At 37.8% G+C, this 22,578-nt stretch overlaps 1 protein-coding gene across 7 annotated transcripts in view; it reads left to right on the top strand.

Moving 5' to 3' along the window:
- LOC109429334 (serine/arginine repetitive matrix protein 1) overlaps positions 1-22,578 on the top strand; it is a 497,632-nt gene that overhangs the window by 181,550 nt on the left and 293,504 nt on the right. For all 7 annotated transcript variants that reach the window (XM_062846750.1, XM_062846749.1, XM_062846752.1 and 4 more), the window contains 3 exons: positions 1,235-1,350; positions 2,124-2,503; positions 2,555-2,758. In XM_062846750.1, coding sequence (XP_062702734.1) covers positions 1,235-1,350; positions 2,124-2,503; positions 2,555-2,758 — 700 coding nt within the window. The remainder of the gene's footprint in view (positions 1-1,234; positions 1,351-2,123; positions 2,504-2,554; positions 2,759-22,578) is intronic.

The raw sequence follows: 22,578 nt of genomic DNA, 5'->3' as shown, positions 1-22,578 counted from the left end.
GGTTTTATAGTATTTCCTGGGTCCCACTACTATTAAGAATATTTTGTGAGCTTACGATATTGCAGTACACTAAAGATTAGCTAATGGTTGGAGTAGTTGTCCAAACGCATAGGTTTATTGTTATAAATGATTTTAGGCACTAAACGTAGGAACACACTCGCTTTACACTTCTCCGACATATTTTCGAAAAAAAAAAAGTGCTTTTATGAAGATACGGTAAACATGGCACTACTCTAACGTCAAATGGGGACTGTATAACAAGTTGAATTTGTAGTTAAGATTATGTGCACTCAATAACTTGCTTGACCCAATCTCACCCCCATTCTTAATATTTTGACATAGGGCCGAAAATATTGAATATTTAAATAAAAAGAGCAATGACAGCCCACTTTTTTCGTTGCATCAACAAGGTTATACCTACAGCTAACCACTTATAAGAAAATTTATGGTTAGGTACTTGTGTGAAACATTACGAAGGAGAAATTTCTTCAGAGTGATTTACTAGTAGTTTCATCATATAAGTTTAGCCACAAATTTAACAAAAAACAATTATTGCTAAACATCTTATACTGCATCATGACGTGTAAAAACATCTCCTCTTTGAAATAATATAAAGTTTTCAATATAAATTAGCGATAGTTGATGAGCTATTTCAAATTTTATGTTTCTCCGTTTTGACCCAATCTCACCCCCCAGACCCATTGTCACCCCCATCGACGGTACCTTTTGTTGCAGTGTCAGATGTCATCATTTTTTTTTTTCTTAAGGTGAAACATCAAGAAAGCCCATTGCAATTTTGCATACAAACTTTAGAGGCACAAATCTGACGAACCAAGTCGCACTTGATTATCCTGGCTTTGCTCACTTGCAAAAAGAGGCTGCTTTTCCAAATCGACCGCATTTGTTTACGAATTTTCAAGACTTGTGCTCTTGAAAACGTGAGTAGGGGTCCAAGTCAGCTATTGTGGCAGCCATATTGGTACTCTCTGGAGTTTCTTCTTAAGAGATGGTGCTATTAGTTCCTAGCCGTCTAAGCTTTTCGTAAGACTCGAAGTGTGGGCTCGTTCAGTCTATGCAACCCCTAGTTGAAGACGGTGTAGTGTCATCATTTTTTACTACATTTACAAAATATAGATGGTCTTTTAATTTTTAAAAGCAGAGCATCAAATGTTTTACACTTTACATCGTATCGTTCACTGTGACAAACCATCTGTGTTTCGTTTTCTCATTCCAGAACCGAGGATGGGGTGGAGAAATCAACCCGGACCTGTTCAACAAACAGCAAGAACTCTGGGATCAGGTGTCTAGGCGAAGCTCGCTGAGTGCCCTATCGTTGGCGTCCAGTGTAAGGTAAGCAATGTATACGAACGAAGCATGGATGCTAGTTTCTCTTACCAACGTGTTTAATGTATGAAAAGTGCTGACCATTTGTTTATACTAAAGCATGCATTCTAGTAAACGTGTCCTATCTTGCAAACTGGAGAAGTAGTTTCCGTGTACAGTCTTTACTCAGGCAGAATAAGACGTGAAACCCACTGCTTCTTTCAATACAAATCTTCTATCTTGTAAAACAGTAATAAACTGTCGCGCGATTTTTTGTGCCTATTTTCATTCACATACAAATATTTGTGTGTTTGCGTTATGGATCAACTAGGGCCATAACTCAAGCCATAACTCCTTTAATTTTCAAACGCTTCCAATTCGTCCTATTAAAAACAAGTTCAAATTAACAATTTAAATAAGATATTGAAAAAAGTTTCATAGAAAAACAAACGATTACAATAAGTATTGTGTTGTCATTGTTGTTATCATAAGTTCGCATTCCTAAGGAAGCATTCGGAATTAAGAAACATAGCATGCTACACTTAAAGCCTTTGTTTCGAGAAGGATGAAAACAGGAGTATCCTTTTGAACCTACTTTTCAAATACACAAGTAACCATTAGCACTACATTTCGCTATTTTGGCCTTATGGGGCTATTACAAGGCCAATATAGAGCAGGGAAGTTCTACACTAGCACTGGATTAGCACGCAAGGCGAATAATAGTGCCATATGGTTACTTGGGTACCAAGGTCCGTTTTCCTACTTTTCTTTCTGATAAATAACATGCCTTCTTCTTCCAGACCGATCACCAAGGAGGAAAAGGAAAAGGAAAACAACAAAAAGAGCTCTCCAACGAAGCCATATGCTCCCGGTCGCGGCAAGATCCCCGGAAGTGCCCGACCAGTAGAAATAGGAAAAACCCTTCCCGATGGGTTGGCATTCTCACGCAGCCGCAAGGATAACATCCGGCACCATCTGGAGCGCACTACGGGAGCCGATGTGGTGGAGGAAGGTGCCCTTCTACCATCACCAACCCGGGAAAAGCTAATGCCGGCCATTCCCCGTTCCAAGGGGGATAGTCCCCAGCGAGGAAGTCCGCAAAAAACGGGCCTCTCGCGCCATGGCAGTCCTCAGAAGGGAAGTCCCCAGAAGAGCAGCCCCAAGAAGATGTCCAGCAAGGGTGAGTTACGTCAGAATTACCCAACAAAGACCTCATTGTTTATTATTTTAGGTCGATCGCAATCGGTCGGACCAGCCGTAGCGACCGACAACAGCGTTGCCAGCGTCGGAGGAGGTTCGCCGAAGCGTCAGATCCGCTCCGGAAGCACTGCCACTGCCTCAACGGCCGCTTCGGCTGCCAAAGCGCACAACAAGAAGACCCCTACGACGGCTACAGCTCCGTCGTCGCAACCGCCAGAGCGCCGTCCCAGACCGAGTAAGTAGCGGTTTTCCGAGTCTTCGATCGCTCTCTAGACTATCCCTCCCTCAGTGTATTCTTGTAGTCTAACCTTTTTGGACTCTTAGAGCGCCCCTTTATCCCCCTTTATAACCCATCTTTGCGCGTTGATTGTTTTAGTTTAGTTTATTTGTACATTCTTAAATAACTCTTCCCAAAGTTACTGTCGAGAAACAAAAGCTAGTTTATCATGATGAACAAACCGCACGACAGGAAACGGATATCACACAAACACACAATACACACATAAATCAAAAAAGGAAAAGGAGAAACATCACACACTCTCGAGTAGAACACTTCCTTTGTCCAACCAACCGAACGGAAACCGAGAAAAAAAAATACTACGAATTCCCTTCTCAGAATGTAGAAAGCATGCAGTTCTAGGCCGATGTACACAGCATGAGTCCGAGTTGTACCGAGATGGAAACACTTTTTAATGTTTTGTAGTATCCCCACTTGCCCTCCTCCTCCTTCTACCGATCATGTACCCCATATTTTGAGTTCCATTATCAGCACCACTTTTGTTTTAATTTTCTTTAACTTCCATCCTATCACCTTTAATGTTTTGAATTTCCAGTAAGGTGAAACAGTTCCGTTAGAGTCTTTGATGTGGTGTCCAAAAAAGAACTACTCTATTCAATCAAAATTCAGTATTATGGGCCGTGCATAAACCACGTAGTTAATGGGGGGAAAGGCTGTTAGGACAAAGACCTTGGTCAATACATTTTTTTTTTGTATGAAGTAAATACCGTGCGGGGGGAGGAGGGGAATTTCGGAATATCCAGAAAAATGCCCAAATGGCTTACGGATAGCCCTTAAAGGTATTACAATCGGTCTTGTCACGGGATGAATGACCCATAAAAGGTTAAAATCCCTGGTAATAAACAACAACAACAATCGGTCTTGTCATGATAAAATCAAAGCTGGTTATGGTTACTTCAGCTTTGCAAATTTTGGCGCACCCTATACTGATACGGCCCTTGAGAATCAGTCCATAAAATATGCTATTTCTGATCAGAAAATTGTACACATTATAATCCAAAACAAATATTACTGGTTTTACAATCCAAAACATAAACGAATGATTGTTCACACCTAATTCATAATTTCTAGAGTAATTGACAAAATAATTTGCGATGACTGATTATTCTTCAAAACAAAAGAATGACCTCTCTCATGAAAAAAGTGAGTTCAATACAGTTCAAAGATTTCATAACAATTTCCCACCGAAACTGGCGACTACTGTGACTTTTGTGTCATTTTTTTCCTCTGATAGAAAAGAACACTATCTGATTAATGAATTGCGCACATAAAAGAAGTTGCGATGTAGGATCTTCTGAAAAAAAAAACTTTGGAAGAATTCCTTAAGAAATCTCTAAAGAAATATCTGAAGCAATCGCAGGAGGGTTTCCCAAAAGAATCGTAGTTTCCAGGAAATCTTCCAGGAAACAATTTCTGATGGAATTCCTGGAGAAAACCATAGCAGAAGTTTCGAAGATGAAGGATTTTCTACAAAATTCTAAAAAATAAAAAAAACAATGAAATCTTTGCTAAACATTTTAAAAGAAAACCTTGGAATACTTTAGGAATCTTTTGAGATATTTTCGAAAAAATCCCTGGATACATTTGAAAGAGTGTCCATGAAGAAATTTTTGAAGTAATTGCTGGTCCAATTCTTGCAGAAACTCATGTTGGAATTCTCGGAATAATCCTTGAAGGATTGTAATAGTTTCCACCCTACTGGATATAAGAAAATCGGCAATGTGTTTTTTCGATATTTTTGCGCCCACATGAAAAAAAAACTTCTGTTATGATTTCTATTTTTTTTTGTGTGCGCTTTCATTGGTAATCGTATAAAAAACAGCAGCTTTGGATTTTGAAAAGGTGAAAGAGCCCTTTATAAAGTGGTTGCTCGTTATGATATTTCACAAAGTTATTTGCATCCTCATAAATGTAAACAGTTACGTGTGCAATATTTCAAAATGATTCTTCCCATAAGTGTGAGAAACCCATCTTTTTCACCTATGTGCCTTAGGGATTTATCTGCGATACAGGGATTCCTGTAGAAAATTCATAGTTTTCTTTCGATATTTTAAAAGATTTTTAGAAATTACCCCAGCAAAATAAGTTTGGAAATAAATACAAGAATTTGGAAATAAATTCCTCTAAGAAATCCCGTCAGAAAGCCTTCTACGTATCACTTTTGAAAGTTCTTTAAAAAATCATCCATAGATTGTGTAAAGATTCCACTTGAATTGTCTTCAGAATTACTTCTAGAGGATGCTCTAGATTTTGCTCCAAACTTTGCTGGAAAACTTCCCATGGATTTTCTCAGAAATTCCTTCAAAGATACTTTTCGATATCCGTTCGTGATTTCTGTCAGGAAATCATTCACGAATTCTTCTGAAAATCAAAAGTTAAAAACCCCTCAAGAAATTTGTCTTAGGATTTTTTCAGAAATTCTTCCGAAGTTTCTTTGAGAAGTTCATCTAGGGTTTTTTTCCAGAAATTCTTCATGAAATTTGTCCATATATTTGTCCAAAAATTTCTTCAAGAAACGTTACATGGATTCCTAGCAAAATTCGGTTCCTTCAAAAATTACTAGCAGTTCGTTTAGAAAACTTTCCTGTGGTTTCTACATAAATTCCGTTGAAATTTTCCGCAGGTTTGCGTTCGTGGATTTCTTTAAATATACATCTAGAAAACTCTTTTATTATTACTTTCAGAGATTCTGGTACGAATTCCTCCAGAGATTCCTTAAGAAGTTCATGCAGAGATTTCTTCAGAATTTCCTCCAGATGTTTCACCATATCTTTTCCCAGAAAATTATCCGTAAATTATTCCACGAATTCTTTAAAGATTTTTTAAAGCATTTCCTAGAAATTACTACAGTTATTCCTCTAGACATATCCGAAAAGTATTTTTTTTCTGGAAATCTTTACAATAGCTTATTTAGGCATTTGTCCAGATATTCCAAGGTTTCTTCGGAAATACATGCAAAAGTTGCTCCAAGAATAGTTTCAGAAAATTCTTCAAAAATTTAATCATAGGATTCCTCTCTAAAAGTCGTTCCTACAAGTTCTCACCAAACTTTTCTAGGAACTCCACCAGGGGTTTTCCGAAGGGTATTTCAGGAAATTCTTCAGAATTTCATACTGAGATTTCATAAAAAAAAACATATTTGAGATTTCTTCAGATATTTCCTACCTGAGTTTTCTGCATGGATTGAACTGGAGATTTCTTCCAAAATTCCTTCAGATATTTTTCCTGAATTTTTTTAATACTCGATTCCTTCTGAAATTCCCGCAGAAATTTCAATAAATATCCTCAAACATTTCTTCACAATTTCAGAGATTTATTCAAAAATTTAGCAAGGAATTTCTTTAAACACTCTTTCAGAGAGTTTTTTCCGATATACATCTGCAAATATCTTCAAAAATCCTACAAAGTTTTCTATTGAAATTATTCCAAGGGCTCCTCCGACAATTCCTCGACAAATTCCTGCAGGGATTCGTGCAGAACTTTCTACGAGGATTTTTTTTAATGCTGCTGCTCAGTCAAAAATATATCCTGGGATTCCTTCAGAGATTTCTGTTGTAAATGTTCCAGATGCTCCTCTATGTGTTTTTTTTTCAGAAGTTCGTTCAGAAGTTGCACAGAAAATTACTGGAGGTATAATTAGGAAATCCCCTTGATGAATATCGGTAGAAATTCGTGGATATCTTTAGAGATTCCTAAAAGAAATCCAGAAACATTCTGGAGGGATTTCAGGACAAAAATTTTTGAATTCTTTACTGAAGTTATCTCTGGAAATTTTCCCGGAAGAATAAACTATCCAAAACGATCAAATCTGGCTTATTAAGAAAAATTAGAAAAAAAATCATGGAAAACTTCTGAAGGAACTATAAAAGTAGTTCCCAGAAAAAATGCTTCAGAAATTTTGGTGAAATCCATTGAGAATTTCTGAATGAATCCTATCGTACACTCTTTCTTCAGGGATTAGTTCGCAAAAATCTCTGAAAAAACAATTGAACATGGAGAAACCTGGAGAAAATTCTTGAAATAAATCCGGGAACAATAAAAAATAAGAATCCATGAGAATGCATTGAAAAACCACTTTAAAAAATCATAATAAATTAGTTTTTGAATGCGTTTTTTTTTTTCTAAATACGGGAGGAAATCGAGAATTCTGTAGCCATTAAATGAAGATTTTTTTTCTTGACAAATCTCTTGAAAAGGAGCAAGGAATAGATTCTGAAGTAATTGTTGAAAAAAATACTGTATCATTGAGAATTTCCTGAAGCATCACCGGGAAAAAATCTAAAAAAGTTTCTGAAGAAGGGTCAATCTAGAGAAAAACAAACCTAGAGAAACTTTCTGAAGAAGCTCTTAATTTTTTATTCCACAGAGAATCCCTGAATACATGGAGAAATAGCCAAAGGAGATTTTCAAAATTTCTAAAAGAAAACCCAAGAGCAATACTTGAAAGGAATTCCGAAATAGTATCTGAGTTTCCGTGAATAACATCTTCTGAAGAATATTTGGAGGAGTTCCCAAAGAAACTCTTGGAGAAATTTCTAAAATTTCTAGAGAAATTTCTATAAAAACTGCTGTAGAAACTCCACAGGAGGAAATTCTGATGTTATATCTAGAGGAATACCTTAAAAAATGTTTGAAAAAAAGAATACTTGAAGGATGACATGTACGATCTTTTGTAGCAATTCCTGAATAAATTTCCAATAGAATTCTTGAACATGAATCTTTTGAGAAATTTCATGAGAAATTTCATGAGAAACTCCTGGAGAAGACCTACAGATAATCCATTAGGATATTTCTAAAAGAATCTGTGGAGCGAAAAAAAAAATACATGAACAAGAATATACTTAAGAGGCAATATCTGGAAGAACTTTTATTGAGCTTCTGAATAGAATTCTTAGGAAAAATGTCTCTTCTATTTTAGAAAAAAAAAATCATTCTTAACGGAGTTTTCTAAATATTGCAACATAATAAAGTCATTTCTATGTAGCATACCAGTAGAGGGCGCTGAAATGGGGAAGCTTTGAGTATCCAGCTATAATTTACCATGACAGCACTGATTCCTGAAGGAGTATTAAAAATAAACAATCGAGTAATGCTTTGCAGACTACCATTGAAATCCCTTGGAAGAGTCAATCCTACAAAAATTCCTACAAAATATTTCTAGATGATCCCTCAGCGGAAGCCCTGGAGCATTTATGATAGAAAACACTAAGAAAAACCTTGAGAAATTTCTGTAGCAAAATGTATAAATTGCGGAAGGAAATGCTGCTACTGAATTTACTGAAAAAAAATCATGCAAGAGTTTTAAAAGGAAAAGGTAAAGGAATACCTGATTACCGAAGAATTCCCTATGAAAATTCCTGAAGAAACAGTAGGATAATTTTCTAAAAAAACTCCTTGGAAGAATTTCTGAAGGAATCTCTAGTGGAATTTTTCTATTACATTCATGGAAGATATTCTATTATTATTATTTCTTTATCATAAAGATTTTTAGCCCTAGGCTAATTCATCTTTTTGGAACATATTCTAATTTGTGGATTTTTTTTTCTGAATGCATTCTTATGGAGTATTTCGCATAAATTCCTAAGGGATTTCTTGGAGACTCCGTGAAAAAAAAAACAGAAAAAAACGCTAGGGGAACTTTACAAAAGGATCGTTGGAAGATTTTAAGAAGCAATTTCAGAAGTATTTTCTTAAGAAATCCATGGAAGGTTTTCTGTTATAATCTCTGGAGGAACTTTTCAAGGAATTGAAGAAAATATTCATGTTTAGAAAAATTTCATTCCAAAGAAATTCAAATAGTGATTACTGAAGAAATCTATAGATGGTGCTTTAAATGCATCCTTTCTAAATGAAACTTTGGAGGAATTTCTAAAGGAACTTTAAAAAGAATTCTGAAGTAATGCAAATACAACATTCTGTAGAAATGCACGAGATGTTCATTACGGAACCCTTAGAGGAATTTCTGAGGAAATTTTTGGAGGAGTTTTGATGAAACCCCTAGAGAAAAAAAAAATCCGAATTAACCTCTATTTTTTTTTTCAAAGAGCCCCTAGTGGAATTTCTGAAAAATCTTATAAAATTCTAAGATAAATTTCCGGAGGAATTTCTGAGGGAATTTCAGAAGGAATTCCTGGAATATTTTCTTAATGAATCCGTGAAGTTTCTTTTTCAAGAATCTGTGGAAGAATTTCTAAAGGAAACTTTTGTAGATTTTCTTATGAATTCCTTGAACAAAAAATCTATAAAGGAATTTTGAATTTCTGATTTTTTAACGGAATCACTGGTGAAATTTCCAAAAGTCTCTGAAAGATTTGAAAGAATCTACACTGGAAATTGAGAAAGTAATCATGCAAAGATGTCAGAGGAAATTTGTAAAGGTTTCTTTAGGAATCCTTGGAGAAATTTCGGAAAAAAATCTGTTGGAATTTCTGAAGCAATCAATGGGATATTTTTCAAAAGAATCATAAGATCAATTTCTAGAAAATTTCTTGGAAAGTTTTCTGAAAGAATCCCTGAAAGATTTTCCAAGCTCTGGAAAGATTTTCTACAGGAATTCTTATAGCAATTTCATAAAGGAATACATACAGGGGGTGGCCAAAATGTTTGGGACATTTTTTCCTCGCTTAAAAAAGTTCAACATGCTGTATTTTTTCATAAAGTGCATCAAAAATTCTCAAATTATAACTGTTTGTCAATCTATTATATGTGTATCATTGGTATAAATTTGAGCTCGATTGGTTAATATTTCGCAAAGCTAGAACCGTTCTCGTAAAACACTATTTTTTAGAAAATTTATTTTTGAGCTGTCATATCTCGGAGACCAGTGAACCGAATTGAATGAAATGTCCACCGTTTATGAACAATATATTAAAGCTTAAAAATACTTTAAAACATTGGTACTTTTTAAACGTTGAAAAATGTTGTGATGGATTGTTACTTTTTGGGTCATTCTCGAAAAAATGTTATATTTTTACATCATTTGCACTAAATTTGTGATGCACTCCATGAAAAGTAACAGCATGTTGGAATTTTTTGTGAGAGAAAAAAAATGTTGCCTATCCATCCCATCCTTTAGAAGCATTTCTAAAGGGAACTTTGGAATCTTTTTTGACGGAATTTTTGGTAGAATTTCTGAAGGAATCTCAGAAGAATTTCCGAAAGAAAACTTCAGAGCAATTGGGTTTTCAAATTAAAAAAAAGTATTGATATTTATGCTTAAAACGAAGAGCATATTCTTTGTGTCACTCTGACTTTATTTGGATCATTTTAATACCTTTTGATATTTTATACTTTGATGCCTTAAATCAATGAAGACTAAACTAAGAAGCATAAGTTAAAAATAAAATCGGGTTTAGTATTGTATTTTTTAATTCCACTAAGAATTCACAGCATTTGGCAGATATGTATATTGAGGTCGAAATACGTATCTGTCAAAGGATGCAAATTCTTAGTGGAAATAAAAGGAACATTATTTAACCCGATTTACTTTTTACTTACAGGTATTCCACTAACACGTTCAGGCTCATCATCTTCACTAAGAAGCATGATTTCATGGGAATTTTGCTATTTTCCCCTTGGTTTTCATCTATGGATTTTTTGTTTAAAGTTTCTCCGGGTTTTCTTCCAAGATTTTTTCCCGGATTTTCTCGCGGATTCTTTTAAGGAAGCTCTGCCATAGTTTTGCTCAGAGGTATAGGTAGGAATTCCTACTGAATTTCTTCCCAGGATTTTTTCCAATAGATCGAACCGGATATTTTTTCTTGAGTTATAGCGAGATTCAACCCAAAATACTCCGGAAATCCTTTCAAAAATAAGATAGCAAATTTTCCGGTATTTCAACCGGTATTCCTCCTGGATTATTTCTGAAGAGTGTTGATTGGAGTTATGGTTAAAACAGGAGAAATTGGAGGAGAAATCTCCAAATAAATCTCAGCGTTATCCAGGTAGGAATTCTAAATGGAATCCGAAATAAATTCCTGGAAAAGTTTCAAGGAAAAAAAACCTTAGAATACATGAGGGAGTTCTAAAAAAATGGAGTTGTACAGGAAGCAATTTGATGAATAATTATTATGCCCTATAAATTGAGGTATAGCTCAAAACTGTGACGTGCTGGAGCAAATCTGAGTCTGGATTCGGATTCAGCGGCCCAAAATCTGTCGGAGACACATAAGTTTGCTCTTGAGACAGACCAAAAGTTAATTTTTGTTACGCTGTGTAATCTGGAAAGGATTCAGAAGAATACTGAATCGCAAAGCTTTCCTGTTGAGACAATTGCACTATCGTTGGAGGAATCGATAAAGGAAGAATCGTGGGAGAAATTTTAGAAAGATATCTTCCAGATGAAATTGTGAGAGGAAGTTCCGAACAAAAAAATCTTTGATGATATCCGGTAGGACACTGTTGAAAATGCTTTGACATCCATGTGCACAACAGAACATGTGCTCGATGAACAAAATGAGATTTGAGATTATTATCATTATTATTAATATTTATTAAAGACACTTTACCACTTATGTGGCATTCGTGTCTGAGTTTGAGATTATGAAAAATCTCAATTTGTTCATCGAGCACATATTCTGTTGTGCACATGGATGTCAAAGCATTTTCAACAGTGTAATTTCCCACATGGCTTGGTCAGCCAAAGCAAAATCAAGAAATTGACATCCGGTAGGAGTTTTAAAGGTATTGTGGAAGAAATACCGAAACCAATCCTACAAGGAATTTCAGGAAGACATTTCTAAAAATATCGTTCAGAAATTGGAATACATCGTTGTGTTGGAAGGTGATCAGGTTAAATAAATTCCAAAGGCAATTCAAGGAGGAATCCTAGATGCTTTTTCCAGTGAAATCTTCAGAGGAAAACAGTTTGGGTAAATTTCCCAGCCAATACCTTTAGGTCCCGGTCGTTCCAGAAACTTTTTGTAACGGTTATTTGAAATATATGTGTGCATGCCACATGATATGCATATACTAAATTTGTATTGGCAGAGGAAGCTCTCAGGTAAGAACTGTGGAAGTGCTCAATGAACAACAACCTGAGGAATAGGCTTTGTCCCAGATTAACGTTAGGTCAAGAAGAAGAGAAAGAAGATAAGTTATCAAACAGAAACACAAACCAAGATCAAAACCAGATCTCAAGCTTTCACTTTAATATCTCCACCTACCAAATATCTCCCCTCCCGACTTATCATGAAAATTAACATTCTTCATAGTTAAACATTGCTAGGATTCCATGCCCAGCTATCCTTCCCAAACATCCTCGCCGCTTTCATAGAGAAGTGAAAGCACAACCACGACCATTTGTCATCACCCCCACCCCACAGCTATTGTTATTTGTGGAAGCGGCGGGCAGCCAGGTGTGGTGCCACACATTGCGGCGAAAGTCATCGTATACTATACCGATACCCGAGCAGAAGAAAATAACAAGTGAATAACATATCAAGGTATTTATCTTAAATACTACCATACCTTGATATGCCCTTCATAAGGTGGTAATAAGAGGCAAAATAACAAAAACGAATACCAAAATTGTGTATAAATAACACCTAGAAAATAAAAAGTCTTGTTGTTTCAATAATAAATACATGTACATACCAAAAATTTCAATTGCTGTATTTGTCATTCCAAAGTTAATGAATGACACACTCATAACATTTCTTGTTATCAAATGTTTCATATGTTCGATGACTTCATGATGTAATAGCAAATTTTGTTCTTCGGTTATTTTCACTGCTAAACTAGCAAATACTACATCAATACCAAACTCTGCTCAAATACCTCCAACTGTTATTGTGATGTTCTCATAACATTTCGTACAATAACGCCGCAATAACAATTTTAGGTATTAGAGCACATGTTGCTCTTCTGCTCGGGATCCACCCATCTTCCCTATATGTACCTTCCTACGCCATTAGCAAGCAACTTTCACACTTCCAGACACTTGACTTACGGCGACGATAAAAGCATAGCCTCCGGTAGGGGCTAGCCGCTGGCGCTGCGGAGGAAGTTAGCTTTTTATCTCCCAGTTGTTTTGTTTTCTCTGCAATTTTTCCCAGTTTGGAATGTGAATGGTAATCGAGAGGGTGTAGAGGGTGAATTGCATCACATGTACCATAGGTATAGGAATGTACCGGTCGCATCCGGCTTGTTGTTTAGAATAGAACTTGTATATGAGAGCTCCGTGGGGTAGTTTTGTTTTGGATGTTTGTTATATAAATAGATAGATGAACGGATCTGCGTAGCTAAACTTAGAATAGAACTTTTTTCCAGAAGACGGAATAATTGGTTTACCGGATGATATTCATTTCTTTTATAGCATTACATCAAACATTACTATTTCTCCTATTGAACCTTATTTTAAAATGGAAATCACCTCGACCGCAAGTGTAACATTAACCCAGTTTTGGATGTCTCATACATAATGATGTATCAACATTGATTGTTTTCATATTTTCCATCGATTCAGTTCAACTCAGTCTTAAAACGGCATAAGATAAAATTTAGTCAACAGTTTATCGCTATAACACTATACCACTAGTGCATGGTCATCGCTAGAAGAAATCCTTGAAATAATTTTTGGATGAATCTTTGGCATGATTGGAACGTGCTTCCTTCATACAGCGAATTGTTAACTGAAATTATTACACTTGTCGGTGTCTATTTTAATTCCTGGAGGAATCTTTAGAAGAATTGCAGTAGAAATCATGGAAATCCTACAAATGAATGTTTCGTTAAATTCTTGATGAAATCTCTGGATACATTTTTGAATGCATCCTAGGAGGAATATTTGGAGAAACAAATGATTTAACATCTGTAAATATTCCTTGAAACATCTCCTGAATATTTTTTTTTGTTTCTATTAAATATTTTTTTAAAAAGAAAGCTTTGAATGAAATCCTGAAAAAAATCTGAGGAAAAAATCCTAAAGAGATTATTGGGGAAGATTCGTGAAAAGTTGATGGGAAAATACATTGAGGAATATTCTGAGAAATCTATGAGGTAATCTCGGTAATCTCTATATGGACTTCTACGGGAAATTGTGCTTGAACCATCGACTCTCCATGTCTCGATATGCTATATCTCGGTATCTCTTCCTATCTCGATGGTTTGATCGGTCCCTTCAATCTGTTTACATTTTTCCTCTCTACATGTCGATATCTCATTATCTCAATATCTCTCTATCTTGATACGATCTCGTTCGTTTTTGTTCTAGATTTTCGCTCTATATGTCGATATGCCTATTTTCACAGGTTACTAGACCTCGTATCCTAGGTACAGAACATTCTGGGAAGGCGAAATGACATCTATTTGTTGTCGGTTTCTCCTAGCGACGGAGGTTTTTTCAATCTAGTGTGCATTTCAAACTGGTTCTTTAATTCGATCTTTCCCTATCTCGATGGTCCCTTCAATATCGAGACCTGGAGAGTCGACTGTAAATCATGCACCCTGGAGGAATTGGTGAAGAAATTCCTAAATACATTCTTTCTGGAATTTTCTGATTTTTTTTAGATAGTTCCTAAAGGAATTCCTGATGAAATACCTGTATGATTTCCAAAACGAATCCCTGAAACCATTTGTGGATAACCCTCTAGTGAAATTTCCAAAAAAAAAACTTTATAAAAAACTCCGAAAAAATCCTGAAGGAATTTCTTAGAAAAGGAGGATTTTGTAAACGTACGAATTTCGTTCGAAGAAACACTGAACAAATAATTTCTGAAGGAATGCGTGCGAAACTCTGAAAGAGTCACTGAATGAATTTTTAGATAAATCTAAGGCAATTTTCGAAGATTTCCTAAAGGAATCCTCAGAGTGTTTTTGGAGAAATATCAGAGACAACCCTTGTCTTACTTGCTAAAGTAATTCCTGCAACAATTGAATAGGAAAATGTTGGAGGATGTTTTGAAGGAGTTTTAAAATTAATATTTTCTGATAGAATCGTTCTCAAAATGTCTGAAGGAATCCGTAGAAAATTTTTCAAGAAATATCCTGGAAGGTATTTTTGATGGAACCTATGAAGGAATTTCTGATGTTAGATGTGTTGTATTCTAGACTCTAGAGGAATACTTAGACAAACTCCTGGAGGAGTTCCTAGAGGAATTTCAGAATGGAACTCAAGAGAAATTTTTAAGCAAAACATTCAAGATTTTCATAAAAAAATCCTAGAGAAATTTTTGAAGGAATCCGTTGAAGATATTCAAGGTATCCATGCAGCAATTAAAAAGTAGGCAAACAATTATTGTAGGAAAAAATCTGGAACCACCTCCAGAGAAAATTTCGACGGAATCTCTTAATGGATTTCTGAAGAAATCTCTTGAAGGTATTATGAAAGAATCTCCGGCCAAATTTTATCTGAAATTTATACAGATGTAATTTCTAGAGAAAATCTACGGAACATTTTATAAAAGAATCCCTAGAAGAGTTTGTGATGAATTAACAAGAGAATATATTACTGGCGTTTCCTGTAGATTCCTTTTAATCTCTTGAAGATTTCTGAATGGATCGGTAGAGAAGTTATGGAAGGAATCCCTGAAGTAGTTCCCAAAAGAGAGAGTGAAAAGGTTTCTAAAAAAAAACTGGAGGATTTTCTAAAAGGTATAAAGCATTTCCTCAAAGAAAATCTAGAGAAAATTGTTAAGAAATCCATGGAGGATTTCCTAATGAAATACTTGAGGAAATTTCTGAAGAAATCTTAAGTACAATTTCTGAAGAAATCCCTAAAAAACCGGAAGAATTTACAAAGGAGTCCTTGAAAGATTTTTTCTGAAGAATCCATGGAGAATTTCTTAATAAATTTCAAGAGATTTTTCAGAGGTTATCCCTGGACATATTTCTGTGGAAAAATCTCGGGCGTCATTTTTGAGGATATTTATGCATTTTCTGAACCAGTCCATGCACGTTTGTTTATGAAAATTCTTTATTAAACTTCTGCAGGAATCCTCGCAGATAGAATTGCTGAAATAATAACAAAAGGAATATGTAAAGCTTTTCTCGCAGATTTCCAAAAAATATCTTGGAAGATTGTTTGAAAGGATCGTTGAAAGAGTTCCTAGGAGAATCTAAAGATTTCCTGAAAAACTTCCGGGAAAATTTGTGAAAGCATATCTGAAAAGATTTCCAAAAGATTGGAGAGATTTCCAAACAAATATTCAAAAGAATTCTACGAGGAATCTCCAGAGTAGTTAATGGAATGAATTTTTGAAGCAAATAATGAAAATTTCTGGAATTTCTGGAACAGAAAATGAAAGATTTTCTAAAAGAGTTTATTTTGAAATATATGAGTTGAAAAAGTTCCTGGATTTATTTCAAAGCCCACTCCCTAAAGACAATTTCCGAATGGATCCTAGGAGAATTTTTTGAAAGAATTTGTGAAAGTATATCTGTTAGAATTTATTTTTGTCCTTTGGTTAAATTTCCGAAATCCCTGGGATTTTTTCTGAAGGAATTCTAAATAAATTCTTGGAAAAATTTCTTAATGAATATCACCTAGATTCTTAGTCTCTATGAAAAATGACACTAACAGAGATTTTTTCCAAAGCGAAAAAAAAACTCATACAGACGATTTTCTTACATTTAGGAGAAAAAGTTACCAATACCGTACAGAAATTTTTTCTTTCATGAATGGAAGCTTAAATATTGTAATATTCACAAAGGGTTGTTATTCTTGTATTTGTGAGGTCGCAAAAGGATTTTTAATTATCAATAGGCAAGTTTTTTTTCTTACATTCAGAAGTGCGTAATTGAAATTCCACAGTATATATTGAAAAGAAGGTTTTTCAGAAAACGGAGAAGCAATAAATTTCTAAAAACGGCACAGCTTTTATTCTTATAAGTCGCAAACATTAAAAAAAACACATAAATGATTTCTCAACTTCATAAACCAGCTTATGTTACACATGAGGGAATGCAAAAATTTGAAAAATTCATCATGCTTGTTGCTCCCAAGTTTATGGGTACGCAAAAATATCAAAAAATCATATGAGGCATTTGCTTGTATTTGATAGAGTGGGAGAGAAATTCCAAAATCTTAGTTTTTTTTTGTACACGCATGGCAAAAAATTAAAATTTTTGGAATTTTTCGAAAAACTATTTTAAATAATCACTAAAAAATATTAAAAAAAATGATGAGCTTCACGAAAGTAACAGCTAGTTGAACGTTTTCCTGGCACATATGAGTGCGAAACAATTCAAAAAATCACTTTTTTTTTAAGAAGTTGGTTACTCAGAGAGTAACTTGAAATTAGCTCGATAACACCACTGAATAAGATGATTTTGGATTTTCCGAAAGAATACTTGTAAGATTACTGAAGGAGTCTTTTGAAAATGATTAACAGAAATGAATAATGAATTCCTAAATGACTCGCAAGAATTCTTGAAAGAGTTGCTGAAAAAATCCTTGGAAGATTGTGTTAACCCGTTGAACCCCAGGTAAAAAATGAAAGTTCAAAAAACCGCCAACAGCCCATTTCTTAACAGAATTTAACCAAATTTTGAACACAAACTCGCACAACACTATAGTTTTGGAAATATATGGGATCAACATTTTCTTGGACTTCTGGACGGAGTAAGGCCGGTGGGTCACTGGGTCAAGTCGGGCGAAAAAAAGACCAAGTACGATTTGCACCCCCATAACTTTCTTCTTAACGAAGTATTTCAATGGGAGTTTGCACATTCCGTTGCCTAATGATAGTTGATGTTGCTACAGGTTCGAATTTGTGATTTTCCGATAGGTTTCTTTTGAGTTCTTGGGATATTCAACATTTTTGAACCATCCAAGTCTACATTTGCGTTTGTTGTTTTCAAATGAAATTAACCCTTCCGTTACCAACCCCCCCTAACGAGAGTGCGAAAAAATACTCTTTTCGTTATAACTTTTTTGTTTTTCAATATTTTTCGACCAAATTTTGACACAATAAGCGGATATTCTTCTATTTTAAGGATTTGCTAGGGATTGTTGGAATGGCCACCTGGTTCCGGAGTTATTCCGGAATCAAAATGGGTCATTCGATTTGGCCATTTTGGAAAAAGTAAATTTTCGATATGAGAGCCGTTCAGTTTTCAGACCTAAGTGCACTAGAATGATAGAAAAAATTGTATAGAAGTCCATCTCGGTCACTACGTGCCTTGGAACCCGTTTTACGGATGTTCCGGGGGACCGGTTCCGGGGTCAATTTTTGAATATGATTGAATCCCATCATGCGACACCTCAAACTTCATGATTTTTCAAGATGCATCATTCTGTGCTGTTTTGGCGTTGTCTGAAATACTGTTGGCCATTTTGGAACCGGTATTCGGATTTCCCGGGAATCGGTTCCGATGGTTCCGGGGTCCAATTTTCGAAAATAAACAAACACCATCATGCGACATATCAAACTTCATGATTTTGAAAATTATGGCACTTTATCATAATGGTTGGCCACTAAGGATACATTTGGCCATTATGGAATCGGTATACGGATTTTCCGGAATCCAGTTCCGGGGCCAAGTTTTGAAAATGGTTCAATACCGTCATGCGGCATCTCAAACATCGTGATTTTCAAAATACATTATTCTGGGCTAATATTGCGTTATCTGAAATACTGTTGGCCATTGTAGAACCGGTATTCAGATTTCCCGGGAATCGGTTCCGGTGGTTCCGGGGTCAATTTTTCGAAGATAAACACCAGGAATTCCTACGGAAGTTCCTACAGAAATTCCTCTGAAAATTCTTCTAGGATTTCCTCCGGAAATTCCTTCAGGAATTCGATATGAGGAACCACCAGGAATTCCTACGGAAATTCTTCCAGCAATTCCTACGGAAGTTCCTCCAGGAATTCCTCCGGAAATTCCTCCAGGAATTCCTCCGGAAATTCCTCCAAGAATTCCTCCGGAAATTCCTCCAGGAATTCCTCCGGAAATTCCTCCAGGAATTCCTCCGGAAATTCCTCCAGGAATTCCTCCGGAAATTCCTCCAGGAATTCCTCCGGAAATTCCTCCAGGAATTCCTCCGGAAATTCCTCCAGGAATTCCTCCGGAAATTCCTCCAGGAATTCCTCCGGAAATTCCTCCAGGAATTCCTCCGGAAATTCCTCCAGGAATTCCTCCGGAAATTCCTCCAGGAATTCCTCCGGAAATTCCTCCAGGAATTCCTCCGGAAATTCCTCCAGGAATTCCTCCGGAAATTCCTCCAGGAATTCCTCCGGAAATTCCTCCAGGAATTCCTCCGGAAATTCCTCCAGGAATTCCTCCGAAAATTCCTCCAGGAATTCCTCCGGAAATTCCTCCAGGAATTCCTCCGGAAATTCCTCCAGGAATTCCTCCGGAAATTCCTCCAGGAATTCCTCCGGAAATTCCTCCAGGAATTCCTCCGGAAATTCCTCCAGGAATTCCTCCGGAAATTCCTCCAGGAATTCCTCCGGAAATTCCTCCAGGAATTCCTCCAGAAATTCCTCCAGGAATTCCTCCGGAAATTCCTCCAGGAATTCCTCCGGAAATTCCTCCAGGAATTCCTCCGGAAATTCCTCCAGGAATTCCTCCGGAAATTCCTCCAGGAATTCCTCCGGAAATTCCTCCAGGAATTTCTCCGGAAATTCCTCCAGGAATTCCTCCGGAAATTCCTCCAGGAATTCCTCCGGAAATTCCTCCAGGAATTCCTCCGGAAATTCCTCCAGGAATTCCTCCGGAAATTCCTCCAGGAATTCCTCCGGAAATTCCTCCAGGAATTCCTCCGGAAATTCCTCCAGGAATTCCTCCGGAAATTCCTCCAGGAATTCCTCCGGAAATTCCTCCAGGAATTCCTCCGGAAATTCCTCCAGGAATTCCTCCGGAAATTCCTCCAGGAATTCCTCCGGAAATTCCTCCAGGAATTCCTCCGGAAATTCCTCCAGGAATTCCTCCGGAAATTCCTCCAGGAATTCCTCCGGAAATTCCTCCAGGAATTCCTCCGGAAATTCCTCCAGGAATTCCTCCGGAAATTCCTCCAGGAATTCCTCCGGAAATTCCTCCAGGAATTCCTCCGGAAATTCCTCCAGGAATTCCTCCGGAAATTCCTCCAGGAATTCCTCCGGAAATTCCTCCAGGAATTCCTCCGGAAATTCCTCCAGGAATTCCTCCGGAAATTCCTCCAGGAATTCCTCCGGAAATTCCTCCAGGAATTCCTCCGGAAATTCCTCCAGGAATTCCTCCGGAAATTCCTCCAGGAATTCCTCCGGAAATTCCTCCAGGAATTCCTCCGGAAATTCCTCCAGGAATTCCTCCGGAAATTCCTCCAGGAATTCCTCCGGAAATTCCTCCAGGAATTCCTCCGGAAATTCCTCCAGGAATTCCTCCGGAAATTCCTCCAGGAATTCCTCCGGAAATTCCTCCAGGAATTCCTCCGGTTATTGCTCCAGGAATTCCTCCGGGAATTCCTCCAGGAATTCCTCCGGTTATTGCTCCAGGAATTTCTCCGGGAATTCCTCCAGGAATTCCTCCGGGAATTCCTCCAGGAATTCCTCCGGGAATTCCTCCAGGAATTCCTCCGGGAATTCCTCCAGGAATTCCTCCGGGAATTCCTCCAGGAATTCCTCCGGGAATTCCTCCAGGAATTCCTCCGGGAATTCCTCCAGGAATTCCTCCGGGAATTCCTCCAGGAATTCCTCTGAAAGTTCCTTCAGGAGTTCCTCCCGGAAAATAATGGTGGAACTCCCTGGAAGAATTCTTGGGGAAACCCGGAGGAACTCCTACAAGTATTCCTTGAAGAACTTCTGGAGGAGCTCTTGAGGCAATTTCAGGAGGATTCCTGGAGGAATTTCCGGAGGAATTCCTGGAGGAATTTTCGGAGGAATTCCTGGAGGAATTTCCGGAGGAATTCCTGGAGGAATTTCCGGAGGAATTCCTGGAGGAATTTCCGGAGGAATTCCTGGAGGAATTCCTGGAGGAATTTCCGGAGGAATTCCTGGAGGAATTTCCGGAGGAATTCCTGGAGGAATTTCCGGAGAAATTCTTGGAGGAATTTCCGGAGGAATTCCTGGAGGAATTTCCAGAGGAATTCCTGGAGGAATTTCCGGAGGAATTCCTGGAGGAATTTCCGGAGGAATTCCTGGAGGAATTTCCGGAGGAATTCCTGGAGGAATTTCCGGAGGAATTCCTGGAGGAATTTCCGGAGGAATTCCTGGAGGAATTTCCGGAGCAATTCCTGGAGGAATTTCCGGAGGAATTCCTGGAGGAATTTCCGGAGGAATTCCTGGAGGAATTTCCGGAGGAATTCCTGGAGGAATTTCCGGAGGAATTCCTGGAGGAATTTCCGGAGGAATTCCTGGAGGAATTTCCGGAGGAATTCCTGGAGGAATTTCCGGAGGAATTCCTGGAGGAATTTCCGGAGGAATTCCTGGAGGAATTTCCGGAGGAATTCCTGGAGGAATTTCCGGAGGAATTCCTGGAGGAATTTCCGGAGGAATTCCTGGAGGAATTTCCGGAGGAATTCCTGGAGGAATTTCCGGAGGAATTCCTGGAGGAATTTCCGGAGGAATTCCTGGAGGAATTCCTGGAGGAATTTCCGGAGGAATTCCTGGAGGAATTTCCGGAGGAATTCCTGGAGGAATTTCCGGAGGAATTCCTGGAGGAATTTCCGGAGGAATTCCTGGAGGAATTTCCGGAGGAATTCCTGGAGGAATTTCCGGAGGAATTCCTGGAGGAATTTCCGGAGGAATTCCTGGAGGAATTTCCGGAGGAATTCCTGGAGGAATTTCCGGAGGAATTCCTGGAGGAATTTCCGGAGGAATTCCTGGAGGAATTTCCGGAGGAATTCCTGGAGGAATTCTTGGAGGAATTTCCGGAGAAATTCTTGGAGGAATTTCCGGAGGAATTCCTGGAGGAATTTCCGGAGGAATTCCTGGAGGAATTTCCGGAGGAATTCCTGGAGGAATTTCCGGAGGAATTCCTGGAGGAATTTCCGGAGGAATTCCTGGAGGAATTTCCAGAGGAATTCCTGGAGGAATTTCCGGAGGAATTCCTGGAGGAATTTCCGGAGGAATTCCTGGAGGAATTTCCGGAGGAATTCCTGGAGGAATTTCCGGAGGAATTCCTGGAGGAATTTCCGGAGGAATTCCTGGAGGAATTTCCGGAGGAATTCCTGGAGGAATTTCCGGAGGAATTCCTGGAGGAATTTCCGGAGGAATTCCTGGAGGAATTTCCGGAGGAATTCCTGGAGGAATTTCCGGAGGAATTCCTGGAGGAATTTCCGGAGGAATTCCTGGAGGAATTTCCGGAGGAATTCCTGGAGGAATTTCCGGAGGAATTCCTGGAGGAATTTCCGGAGGAATTCCTGGAGGAATTTCCGGAGGAATTCCTGGAGGAATTTCCGGAGGAATTCCTGGAGGAATTTCCGGAGGAATTCCTGGAGGAATTCTTGGAGGAATTTCCGGAGGAATTCCTGGAGGAATTTCCGGAGGAATTCCTGGAGGAATTTCCGGAGGAATTCCTGGACGAATTTCCGGAGGAATTCCTGGAGGAATTTCCGGAGGAATTCCTGGAGGAATTTCCGGAGGAATTCCTGGAGGAATTTCCGGAGGAATTCCTGGAGGAATTTCCGGAGGAATTCCTGGAGGAATTTCCGGAGGAATTCCTGGAGGAATTTCCGGAGGAATTCCTGGAGGAATTCTTGGAGGAATTTCCGGAGAAATTCTTGGAGGAATTTCCGGAGGAATTCCTGGAGGAATTTCCGGAGGAATTCCTGGAGGAATTTCCGGAGGAATTCCTGGAGGAATTTCCGGAGGAATTCCTGGAGGAATTTCCGGAGGAAT

The sequence above is a fragment of the Aedes albopictus genome, chromosome 1 (genome assembly GCF_035046485.1).
Source record: "Aedes albopictus strain Foshan chromosome 1, AalbF5, whole genome shotgun sequence".
In the NCBI taxonomy this organism is placed as follows: Eukaryota; Metazoa; Arthropoda; class Insecta; order Diptera; family Culicidae; genus Aedes; species Aedes albopictus.
The sequence above is the reverse complement of the archived record's forward strand: the minus strand, read 5'-3'. Positions and strand labels throughout refer to the sequence as shown.